Here is a 12,979-nt window from a genome sequence, read left to right as displayed (position 1 = left end):
TTAGGTAACATTATAAAACTTTGTGCGTATGTCTGTGGAGGAGAACAAAAGTTCACAAAGGTCACAGATGACTGATGATGGCTGGCAGTGAGATGAATGGTAATTGTGACTGACATTGTGACAAGGTGCTCACACCTGGTGGCAGAATAGTGGTTAAACATCTGGGCTAGAAGCAAGTCATAGGCTCAAACCCCTGAAGGGGTGATCCATGACCTGAGGACCAGCACCATTGTTCCCTCTGTTTCAAAGCATTTGCTAAAAGATACAACCACAGTCGTACTGAATGGTACTGACTGCACTGGATGAATTGTTAGGAAGTGGTTTCTGAAACTATAAGAATTGAAAATATAGCAGCTGCTTAGACTCTGAGCAAGACACAGCTGTTTTTGTGGGCGGAAAGGACACATTAAATCTAAATTTACTAGACCACCAAAGCTTGTAAATGCACTGTAAAACACAACGCTCTTAGTCGAGGGTGCTTTTAGACTGCAGTTAATGAGGTATTGATTGCTTTCAGATACTGTCCCTGAACTGTGTAACCAAATTTTTTATCGTAGATGTGTCACATAGAGAGGTTTTACATTTGTTTTAGATACATGTTATGCAAATATAAATAACACTGTCCTAGGGAGACCGTTTTTTTTACCCTCTCTCTCTCCAGATTTTGTCTAACCTTTGCTTAATATCGCATCTTTCTCTGGGGTGGGAAAAAATTACATTATTTTGCCATCATTATTCAAATTAGCATTGTTTTTTGTGGATGGAATGCAAATATAAAATGCTAAAATATTCAAGGTTAAGACACAGATAGGACAAGGTAATCTTAAAACATTTGCATTCTCTTTCTTTAGTTCATTCAGTACAGCTGAACGTGTCGTGATAAGCCAAATGCATCCTAAAAAACTCCTAAAGAGCGCGACATTCACACTTGGAGGCACGGGCAGATCTCAACATAGAGATAAGATTTGCTCCGAAAGGTCAGAATAGAATGAGGATGTATTTCCAAAACGACTTAACCTCCAGTTAAAGCGAAGACCTCTGCAGAATGTATTAAATATAAAAAGACAACATAAATATTAAAAGAAGCATACACTTTCTGTAACACCATGGGCAGATACAGAACAAATAAATGCTTTTGGCACAGAAAGCAAAACCAAACGCATAAACAAAACAACCCATAATTATAACACAATACATAATTTTTCACATTATGGCTCTCCTGCGCTGTATGTTGCTCCCAAAAAGCATAAAATATATCTCTAACTCCTCCTATGCTTTACTTCCTCCCAAAAAGTCTTGATGTCAAACCATCAGCAATTCTACAATGGAGGAGGGAGAGGAGGTAAGGTTGGATGACGGTGTAGAAGAGGTGCCACTGCTTTTGTTCAACCACACTGTCTCTGTCTCTATATATGAACAAAACAGAGGAAGCAGCTGTCCTTAGAAACAGTTACCTGAATAACCCTGACGGATATTCCCACTGCATGCTACGTTAATGTAGCACGCATGTAACATGGTGAAATGTGCTTGTGGTGATTTGCTTGAGGCGTTTCTCTTTTACCACACTGGCTCACATAAGCCTATGATCCTATAATTGTTTGTCAGTAGGAATGAAGGTTTTTCAGTTTGTTGTCTTCCTGTACTCCCCGTCACTTTGTCTGTACATCCCAGCACAGGATTTAGAAAAATACACATTTATTTAGATGGATTGCAACCAGCTGCGGTATTCACTATATTCATTCTTTAGTGGAGTACTATTAGGAAACAAAACTTAGTTTTGGGTAAGTGACCATTTAGTTTTCTTCAGTTGTTCTCACATAGACAAGCTGTTGGAAGCTGTTTTGTTGCTTTCTTAATGATTTGATGACTGCTGAGCTCATTACACTGCAAAATAAATAAATAAATAAATAGTTGTTTTAGGGATTATTTTATCTGTCCACTTAAAACATCTTAAACTCCTTAAAGGAAATGCATTTATTTGAGAAGCAAAACTGTCTTAAGATAACAAGACAAAAAAAAAATTCTCACCACATAACATATTATGGTTAGCAGTGTTAAAAGATGATAATAAAATCAGTATCAATCAATTATATATTAATTTATACAAATATATATATATATATATATATATATATATATATATATATATATATATACATATATATATATATATATATACTTAGATTATATTTAACATTTAGTTAATAATATTCAATTACTTAACATAAACCTTGTACAATAAAAAAAAAATTAAACTCTAATGTACATTGGAAAATGATATTAAAATCAAAACAAAAAGATTTTATGCAATTTTGTTTCTTTAGTAAATTTGTCTTGTTTTAAGAATGTTTAGATTATTTTTGCTGGACAATAAATGTATAATGTAACGGCTAAGCAATTGACTGATTTATGAAAGATGAAAGATAAGTCAACAGATGCCTATGCAGCAAGGGTATACAACATATACAAAGTGTACAAAATCATCAATATAAGCTGTAATGTCTACTCTGCATTATCCTGTTTGGTGCATGCTTGTGGCATGGGGTGCTGAGAATGATTGTTTTGTCTGTTCCAATGTTAATTATTTTCCTTTCAGGGCTTTGTGTGGCCAAATTACACCCATTTACATCCCAGAACTGTTTGTCCAGCATGCTGCATTATGCAGTTTGTCTCTGACTCGCAAAAAAATATTGCAGTGTCTCCTTTGTCCTGTTTGAAGCATTTGTGTCCCTCAGGATGATTAAAAACCCTTTAGCTATGTTGTCTCTGTGTTTTCTCGAACTCAACTAGTTCAAGCATTGCATGGCTTTTACTGAGGCTTCAATGTGTTTGTAAAGAGAGGTGTTCTCTTTTTTCCAGCAAAGATGTCACGGAAATTAAGCTTGCCTACTGAGCTAAAGCCAGACTTGGGTAAGCCTTGACTTTGTGTTCATGCTACACAGCTTTTAAATGTGGAGCCCATCAGCACATTATCAGAAACTGGAGAAAGTCCACATGCTCACTCGCTTTGAACACCTCATGTCAGTTAGCCAAAGACTAAGGTGGCATCAGATTTCCCACACTTTCTGAGTTTCTGACATTGAAACATGAGTTATGAAATAGAGTTTATGAGAAAAGGTCCATCTGAAGTTGATGTTCTTATGTATTGATTCTTAGGCCTGACATATATATGGGTCATGACCGTACTGGTTTATCAAAAGGCTTGTGATTGTCTCCATATGTAAATGGTACACTTAAGCATGGCCAAAACCACGTAGTCAGGGTCCTCTGCCAGTCTTCCCAACTCTTATACCAAATTACACAAGTAAGCATTTGCTGGTATTTAATTCAGTATCAATTTGAGTTCTGTCATCAGTTTCCGAGAGGAGCGTTTTTAAGGGAATTCCCTCAAGGAGTACATTCTGGAATCGGCTGATTTGAAATGAAAATCTGATGTAAAGATCATTTTCCCTTCACATATCATTACCATATATAAACTTCAACAGGATATCAGATAATTGTTTTGAATAGGGAAGCTTTAAAAGTAATTGTTCACATGTTTGGGATCAATGATTTTGTTTTGTTGTTATTTATTTTTATTCTTTTTACTTTTTTTCATCAATGATGCATTTAATTGATCAAAAATGACATTTATAATGATAGTTTCCAGAAAATTCAGCTTTGCCATCACATAAATAAATGACATTTTTAAATGTATTAAAATAGAAAACATATGTAACTGATTTTACTATATTATTGTTATTACACCCCCCCCCCCAAAAAAAAATATATATTAAAAAAACCTTACCGAAATTTTGCACTGTGTGTATTTTTTTTCGGTGAGGTAGATGTAATGTTATATTAATGGAAACTACATTTACTACATTCTTTCATTATTTTTATTTATTTGTTTGTTTTTAAATTCCAGACTGAACACGTCTTATGACCAGACGTCTAGTTTTTCCCAGAATAGTCCTATTTTCAGACCCTTTTAACATGTCCAGATGCAGATTTATTTTAAAATATGTTCTACTAGGGCCATTTCTTTTAATAAATGGGGTCCGGTAAAAGGGTCTACAATATGTAAGTGTTCTGGGAAAATAAGGCACCTGGTCCTCCCAATCTTGGGAATACCATTAGTCTCCATCACAATGGAGAGACTGCCTCATTTCCCATATCAAAGGTCCTTTTCTCACCACTGAAGGATATTGTATGTTTTATCACAACGGCTTGATTCTGCTAAAGCCCAAGGAGCTATTTTGTTACACAGATATGGAAAAAGTAATGATGTTAATCTGTCATCTCGGAGTGGGGGCTTTACCTTTTTGTGTTTTTCTCTCTACTGTCCTACTCTCTGTATGTCCCCCGCGGGGTTCCATACCCCTAGACAACAGGGATAACTCCTTCAGCCGCTCACGGAGCTCCAGTGTGACCAGTATTGACAAGGAAGCACGGGAGGCCGTCACATCTTTCCATTTCTGTGAGACCTACAACCGCAAAGCAGATGGCGGACTGACACCCAGTCTGTGGGTTGGCACGTCCTTGGGCACAGTCTTGGCAATCTCCCTCAGCATGCCCCCTGCTGGAGAGCAGAGGCTTCTGCAGCCAGTCATTGTCTCTCCTTGTGGTAAATTTGCACATTAGAGATTTTAAAACTATTGAAAAATGAAAACTTGCTAAAAATGTACTCAGCCTAAGCCCATCCAAGATGTAGATGAGACTGTTCCTTTATCAGAACAGGTTTGGAGAAATGTCTCACCAGTGGATCCTCTGCGGTGAATGGGTGCCGTCAGAATGAGAGTTCAAACAGCTGATAAAAAACATCACAATAATACACAAGTAATCCACACCATCAAAAAACAATTTGTTTCTTAGAAACATAGCTCTCATTGTGGTTTATTTGTGGATTATTGTGATGATTTTATCCACTGTTTGAACTCTCAATGGCACCCATGCGCTCCACAGGATACATTGTTGAGAAAGTGATCTAATGCTAAATTTCTCCAAATCTGTTCTGATGAAGAAACAAAGTCATCTGCATCTTGGATGAAACTTTCAGCAAATTTTCTCCTTTGGGTCAACTATACCGTTAATCTGAATGTTGGTTTGTTTGACTCTGACATGTCAACTCTCTGTGTACAGGGACTCTTGTCAGGTTGAAGGGTAGCATCCTCCGGATGGCTTTCCTAGACTCTACAGGGTCTCTCCTCCCTTCTGCTTTTGAGCCATGGTACGAACCCAACGCCCCAGCCAACGGAGAGGAGCGGGACAAGGTCCGTAAGAGACGACCAGTGTCTGTGTCCCCATCCGCATCCCAGGAACTGAATGAAACCCAGTATGCTGTGGTGTGCTCTGAGAAACAGGCCAAAGTCATATCCCTGCCTTCTCAGACCTGTGTATTTAAACACAACATCACCGAAACATCTTTTGTGCTGCGGGCAGATGTGGTACAGATGAACGCTGGCATTTGTTTGGCCTGCTTCTGTGCCAATGGACACATCATGACCCTCAGGTGAGAGAAGATGCCCTTCAACGTAAGCTAGATGAGGGTTGATTTAAATGCCTTAACTTGGGAGTGTGTGTTAGAATGTGTTAATACTTAAACATATATTAATATACATGATTAAGAAAGGAGAACAGAGGTATTATTATTGGGCATGGTATAACATTTTTTTATAATGTTATGTTTATATATATATTTTTTTACACTATAAAATAACAAATTAGCAAACTTCATAACTAAACAAGGGACATCAGTGAAGCTGTGAAATACTATTACTGTGTACAATAAATGTTTCTATTCTAATATGTTTTAAAATGTACTGTAATAGATTATTGTGAGTCCTTCATAAATCATTGTAATATGCTGATTCAAAAGAACAGCATTGATTAACTTGCAGACCACTGTAAAATCATTTCAAACATATTATTGTGAATAATTTATATTTAATAACACGGTGTCTTACTGTAAATGCTACACTATTCAAGAAGGCTTTTAAAGCTTTGTTTATCCGCACACTGCCTGGTGATTGTTTCACTTATGTGAGGAGTTTTTGTAGACTGATATACTGCAGCACATGCAGAACTATTTGAAAATAAGGCTATTTTTAGTATACAATATTGTCGTCTTGCTTCACTGTTCAGCAAAGTAAGAGCCAGGGGGCCTGTTGCTATTGCAACACAGATCTAATCACTATATTGCTCTGTGAATCGCTTTGGCTTATAAATCTTCAGAGGAGATAAATGCAGACAAACATCTGTATGTGCTCGTCAGTAGGAAGGTCACAGTTAACCATCAAACATGAAGACCGTGGTTGTATTACTGTAGATATCATCTACAAATGTCCTTAATGTTTGTTTCCTGTAATTCAACGGCGCATTTTAAAGGATAAATAAGCACTGCCACAGTCTCAGCACTGCAGCTCTTGAATAATAGAGAAGGTGAGAAATCCCAGAGCTGAAGAAATGTCTCTCTGTGTCATGCTGTTTCAGTCTGCCGGGGTTGAGACCACTGCTGGATGTAAATTACCTACCCCTGACAGATATGCGGATAGCGAGAACATTCTGCTTCACCAACCTCGGCCAGGCCTTGTACTTGACCTCCCCTACTGAGATCCAGAGGATCACCTACATCCAGGAGGTCTGCGAGAACTTACAGGTGAGCAAATCGTATTCATGAACTGTTCTTCTAGACTCTTCTGTTGCACAGTATTTATGATGATGACAATGATGATTGGTTTGTGTAACAGGAGATGCTAGGTGAGCTGTTTACTCCAGTGGAGACGCCAGAAGCTCCTAACAGAGGATTCTTTAAGGGTCTTTTTGGAGGAGGAGCACAGTCTCTAGACAGAGAAGACCTTTGTGAGTTCTTTATGTTATCTGCTCTTTACCCTCAGTAATGATGTATCAAAGCAAACAGAGAGATGACCATTTAGCTGTGGGGAGACTGTTCACAAAAAAGGTTTTTGTTCATTTAAATAAATTATAAATAGAGAATGAAATGAAAAAATGAAAACCGTGTACTTAAAAAAACCTCAACATAAAATTGTAAATGTGGTCTTGGCAACTAGAATAAGGTAAAGGAAGTTAACTAAAATGACTTAGAATTCCTAAAATAACAAAATTACTAAAACTGAAAATGTACTTTTTTTGTATAATAAATAATGCAAAGATAACACTGGTGACAACTGACATCTAGCCTCGGTACTCTGTCTCTTTGCCCTGTTAATGAGCTCTGTTCTCTAAAATGGCAGCTTCACTATGTTGTTGTAACAGAGAGCTAATTTCTGTTCTGTTGTGCTGTCACCTCATTTTCGGCATTCTTTCCTCCTCTTCTTTTCACACTCTGCTTCTGTATTTGTGTTTCAGTCGGCGAGTCAGGAGCCGGAAAAGCACCACGCAGTCTCGCTCAGCACATTCCAGGTCCTGGGGGTATAGAAGGCATGAAGGGGGCAGCGTCAGGCATCGTGGGTGATCTAGCTCGAGCTCGGATAGCGTTGGATGAGAGAGGGCAAAAACTGAGCGAGGTGGAAGAGCGGACGGCAGCCATGATGGCCAGCGCTGACTCATTCACTAAACACGCTCATGAGGTACAGTGTTACCACCGCTGACACCAAAACAGATGAATCACTTCTTAAAAATAGCTAAACATAAATACATATTATCATTTTATGTGCATTATAATCATTGTGGAAGTACAGCTGGCGTCTCTAACTTTGTTCTTCTTTTTACTGTCTTTGCTTCTTGTTGCAGATGATGCTAAAGTGTAAGGATAAAAAATGGTACCAGTTCTGATCTCCGCAAAAAAAGCAGAGCCCAAAGGGACTCAGGAGTTCTCTTACACAGCCTTGTTCATCCATCATCCTTCTCCCACACCGTCTTCATCTCTCCTCTGCTGGACCAGTGGGATCCCTCGCTCTTTCCTAGCACAATGTTAAATACACTCTGCTTACAGAACTGCAGCACGGACTGAGAGCGGCTCCAATCTGAGGAATACCATACCATGATGGCGTCTACTCTTGGGTTTTTGTTTGTTTGTTTAATATCGCCAATCCTCCCTCATGGCGGCTGGGCTTCGAACGCCCTGAAATTCCATTTTCTCTCTCAGTCTTTGAATTGTTTTCGTGCTGTTTTTTTTTTTTTTTTGCAATCATGTCCTGCCTCCCACATCGGAGAGCAGTAAATAGTCAAAAAAAAAAGACAGACTTAACAAACAAAAAAAATACAATAACTAGACAACAAACATCATAAAAATAAGAAAAAAATATATAAAAAAGTATATATATATATATATATATATATATATATATATATATATAATTCTATCTAAATCTCCATTTAAGTCTGTAAAAATGCCATATTCACTATTGACTGTCATAAGGAAAACTGAAATACGAAGCATGGGAAGAGCTCTGTTCACAGGAAATGATGTCGTAACGTCGAGGAGTCAGACCTTTCAGAAGAGAGAACATCGCCCTTCTCCAAAAATGTATTCAGTGTATTTCTGTAAATATCCCTGAAGTACCCATTTGGTTTACTTACCATTTTAATATTATTTATTTATTTATTAAGCAACGAACTAGAAAGAATCTGTAAAATCAACTGTAAATGTCTAAATATGAAATGCTTCTTGGGGGATATTTTTATGGAATTATTGTGAATATCACTACAATAATGGTAGCACTTTATTTTACAGTCCTGTTCCCCATGTACATACTATGTATTTATTATAGTAATTACAATAACTATGTCATAACTAGGTACTAACCCTGAACCTACCCCTAAACCTAACCCTACCCCATGTAGTTATCCTGTATTACCAGAACTTTCTTAGATAAATACACTGTAAGTACACTATAAGTACATTTAAGTACACGTACTGTAAAATAAATTGCAACCACAATAATGCTTTACATTAAAGTACCATCTAGAGGGTTTATAGTAAGTTGGCATGATCCAGAGAATGAATTGACAGATCGATGCGGTAAATGAATGAATAATGAAATAACTATTTATAAACCAACTGTGAGTGATTTAATGATGGTATTTTCTTGTGATACATTATACAGATGTTTTAAACTTTCTATGAAATGCGGTGCAGAAAATATCTGGTCTGGACTGAGTTGTGAAAGAAAGTAGGCAAATACAAGGTTTAAAGTTATCCATGTTTTGTTGGGTAGACAGCCATATAGACCTCAACAGCTAGAGCATTTGTTGTGACTGAAAATGACATCACAGTCTCTACGTTGTTGACTCTGGGATTTGATTTTGTTCATTAGACCAGCTTTCTCATTCCTGCATACTGCATAGAATAAACCGCTTTAACAGAGACGCTTTAGCTGTACTTTAGTAAATATTTTGGTCCAAATTTCATTTGTTAAACGAAAAGCACTTACTGTACTGTTGGAAACGGCTCTTTTCATACCTGGAAATTTGGACCGGTTTCCCAGCTCTAATCTTTGGTGACTTGAGACTTGATTATAAGTGTGAAGTAGGGTGGAACGCTTTCACCGACTTGGAAACAATATTCATTGTAGTTCTGAATCTCAGTATAACATGTTTCTATCTGGTTCCACACTAGTGCTTCATGTGTAATGCAATGGCACAGAGCATACTTCAAGATCTTCATCTGTGAAAACACCTACAATGAGTGTTATAAAACCAGATAACTAGAATTCAGAAACATTAAATGCACACACACACACACAAAAACGTCTTGTCCCATTTCTCCCTTGAAACCACATTTTAGTGCCATTACATTTATTTGCAAGAAGGTTTGCAAGAAATGCTGCTATATATGTTGCATTGATCACATGATCCGTTGTCGTTCCAGGGACTGATTCTCACTTGCCTCTCTGCCCAAAGTTTTTTGCCATTCTGTAAAAGAAGTAGTTTGACAATCTGTGAGCATAAATTGCAAGTGGTCCTGGCCATACTGACCTTAAGACAGTTGCCATATCTTTTCAAACGCCAAAGATTTTTCTTTCATTGAGTTCTGTATTCCATTGACTGTTCGACAGCTGTTTGTGTCTGAAGTACCACCGCATATTCCACCAGTAACAGTGTTGAGGACTTTTCTAATGTTTTTGGCTGTGTGCTAGTCTGCCTTTCATGCGTTTCGTCTGCCGTACTTCAAACAAAGAAAATGGGGGGGGGGAAGAATTACAAAAGAAAACAAGGCCAATCTCTCTCAGACTCTAAATGTTTCTCTGTGTTGGACTCTATATTCTCTGTAGATGTGTTTTCATGCCATGGTGTTCTAGTGTTTCTGAAGAACGGCTTTGTTTTTCAATATCTCGCTCGTATGTCATCTCTCCTGATTAACTTAATTAAATTATATTTGTACAATGTGTATTTTTTCTCTGCAGTACTGTATTTCCCTGAATAGATATCCTTGTCATATTTTGAATCATCGATTATTAAAAATTTATTTTTATATATGCTTTGAGGAGGACTTACTTTGAGCTCATGTTGCTTGTCTTCATGTCTTTGTTTTCCGTCACGTGGTCTGTTTGTTCATGACACCACAGGGTGATTTTCGTTTCCTTCAAATTCTTGCATACAAGTGTGGTTCATTAAAAGAAATGCCATACATTTGATGATGTGTGATCGAAAATACATTTTTGGCCCCGACATGGTTGATAAAATTCAAAACCGACATTTATTTTCCAAGATGTTGGCTCATGTACTCACAACATGATTCCAGGAAAAAAATGATGTTTTAGATTGCTATTTTATCATTATTGTCAGTTGATAAAATATCCAATCAGTAATGCTGTAAATGTCAGTAGGCTAATAAGTGTTCAAACTCCAGCATAATTTGTTGATCACCTTCACCTTTACTTCATTCATGTCTGTTTCAGAGAGGTTTCAGATTCGCTCTTGATGTGAACCAGGTTGCTTGCCCTTTGTACTCTTTCATGGCTAAGGAGGAAAAAAAGGTTCTTGTTGCTTTGTTATTTTTAATTTTATTTATTCATTTTGTAATGTTTCATGTTGACTTTAAGTGAACTGTTTTATTTGTCTCAGACGGAACATTCTTACCTGAAATATTACGACTTTTAACATGCAGAAGAGCCTCATTCATTTTCTGTCCTGAATATAATGGTTATCAGTGGGTTGCAGTATTTTCTCATTGTAGCCAATTTCTTGTACAGTTTTATGCAAATTTCACATGGATGTTTATGACTATCTGCTGCCACAAACAATTTAGAATTTCTGTAGATAGATTACTGTGCAACGGAAAATAAAACGATTTAAAATGCTTTCCTTTGTTGTCTGGCTCATGGGTCTAGTTTTTAAATCAGAACAGTTTTTAAGTCTCCCATTTTATTAAACATATTTTTTTTCTTTTTTTTGCATGCTTCATAAAGACTTGTTTAAGGAGAGCATATCCATTTACCTGTTGGATGTTGCAGCCTGAAAACACTCACTACAGTGATGTCAATTATGTGATAGTGGCAATTATAAATAAATGTTACATTGCACTGTAATAAGGAAACTTATTTGTCTTTTGAGTATCAGTATTGACACAGCATCTCAAAGCGTAGAGAATATACAATAGTATGTTCCTGCACAACCGGAGGCTGCAGATTCAGGACCGCAGATCTGGGCCGCAGTTCTAGGACCCTAGTTTTTCCTGACAGCGCCACCTACCGTACTGGCCAATATAGCGATGACTGCAGTTTCAGGAACGCAGCTCTAGTATCCTATTGGTTTAGTTTGCAGTCACATTACTTTGTATATAGCATCAATATATTAATCTCAGTAGCATGTTTTTAAATGTGATTTTTGATTCAAAATGCAGCAGAGTTAAATTACTAAGTGTGCTTTGAGTCACAATTTTAAATTGAAACATGAATTTACACAAAATATAAATGAAATATCAATTTTGTAAAATTGATGTATGTCAATGTTAAAACAATTGTAAAAAATGAAGAACCTTAAAAGTCTTGAATTGTCGCTTGAAAAGTCTCTTGAATTATACAGTATATTGATTCACTTCCTTAAGGTGAATTAGCTCATTATCAGGTAAGTTAAAGTTGGAATCAGCGTATGGAGTCACTAAATTACTGCCAATATTTTAAAAGTTGTTGAGAGGCAAGACAATACACAAGAATGATTCAAGAATGTTTATTTATATACATATATATATATAATAGTTCAGACCAAAAGTTTGGACACACCTTCTCATTCATGACTATGAAAATTGTAGAGTCACACTGAAAGCATCAAGGGCTATTTGAGCAAGAAGGAGAGTGATGGGGTGCTGCGCCAGATGACCTGGCCTCCACAGTCACCGGACCTGAACCCTATCGAGATGGTTTAGGGGTGAGCTGGACCGCAGACAGAAGCCAAATGTCCAACAAGTGCTAAGCATCTCTCGGGGAACTCCTTCAAGACTGTTGGAAGATCATTTCAGGTGACTACCTCTTGAAGCTCATCAAGAGAACGCCAAAAGTGTGCAAAACAGTAATCAAAGCAAAAGGTGGCTACTTTGAAGAACCTAGAATATGATATATTTTCAGTTGTTTCACACTTTTTTGTTATGTATATAATTCCATATATAATACCACATGTGTTAATTCATAGTTGTGATGCCTTCAGTGTGAATCTACAATTTTCATAGTCATGAAAATAAAGAAAACTCTTTGAATGAGAAGGTGTGTCCAAACTCTTGGTCTGTACAGTATATACATGTCATTTTTGTGACAACATCACAACAGCACCAAAGTGAACCCCTTTTCCATGAGTTGCTGCATGGATAGAATGGCTGTAGGCTTCAACTCTAGAGAAAGAGAGAGCGAGAGACAGAGAGAGATAAATAAGAAACATTTGTTTAACATATTCAACTGGAATATATATATATATATATATATATATATATATATATATATATATATATATATATATATATATATATATATTAGGGGTGTAACGGTTCACAAAATTCACGGTTCGGTTCGATACGATACACTGATGTCACGGTTCGGTTCGGTTC

The 12,979-nt window shown here is 36.9% G+C and overlaps 1 protein-coding gene and 1 long non-coding RNA gene across 3 annotated transcripts in view; one reads left to right on the top strand and one right to left on the bottom strand.

The window, feature by feature from the left end:
• LOC127938685 (syntaxin-binding protein 5-like) overlaps positions 1-11,244 on the top strand; it is an 87,815-nt gene extending 76,571 nt beyond the window's left edge. Inside the window, exons 20-27 of one of the 2 annotated variants that reach the window (XM_052535494.1) lie at positions 1,295-1,342; positions 2,860-2,910; positions 4,325-4,606; positions 5,122-5,491; positions 6,472-6,637; positions 6,729-6,840; positions 7,348-7,568; positions 7,732-11,244. In XM_052535494.1, the coding sequence (XP_052391454.1) occupies positions 1,295-1,342; positions 2,860-2,910; positions 4,325-4,606; positions 5,122-5,491; positions 6,472-6,637; positions 6,729-6,840; positions 7,348-7,568; positions 7,732-7,773 (1,292 nt within the window). In that variant the 3' untranslated portion in view covers positions 7,774-11,244. The remainder of the gene's footprint in view (positions 1-1,294; positions 1,343-2,859; positions 2,911-4,324; positions 4,607-5,121; positions 5,492-6,471; positions 6,638-6,728; positions 6,841-7,347; positions 7,569-7,731) is intronic. The other variant, XM_052535495.1, reaches the window with a different exon arrangement.
• The window catches only part of LOC127938687 (uncharacterized), a 77,991-nt gene that overhangs the window by 63,848 nt on the left and 1,164 nt on the right, over positions 1-12,979 (bottom strand). The window lies entirely within an intron of this gene.

Source organism: Carassius gibelio, chromosome A20 (genome assembly GCF_023724105.1).
Source record: "Carassius gibelio isolate Cgi1373 ecotype wild population from Czech Republic chromosome A20, carGib1.2-hapl.c, whole genome shotgun sequence".
In the NCBI taxonomy this organism is placed as follows: Eukaryota; Metazoa; Chordata; class Actinopteri; order Cypriniformes; family Cyprinidae; genus Carassius; species Carassius gibelio.
The sequence above is the reverse complement of the archived record's forward strand: the minus strand, read 5'-3'. Positions and strand labels throughout refer to the sequence as shown.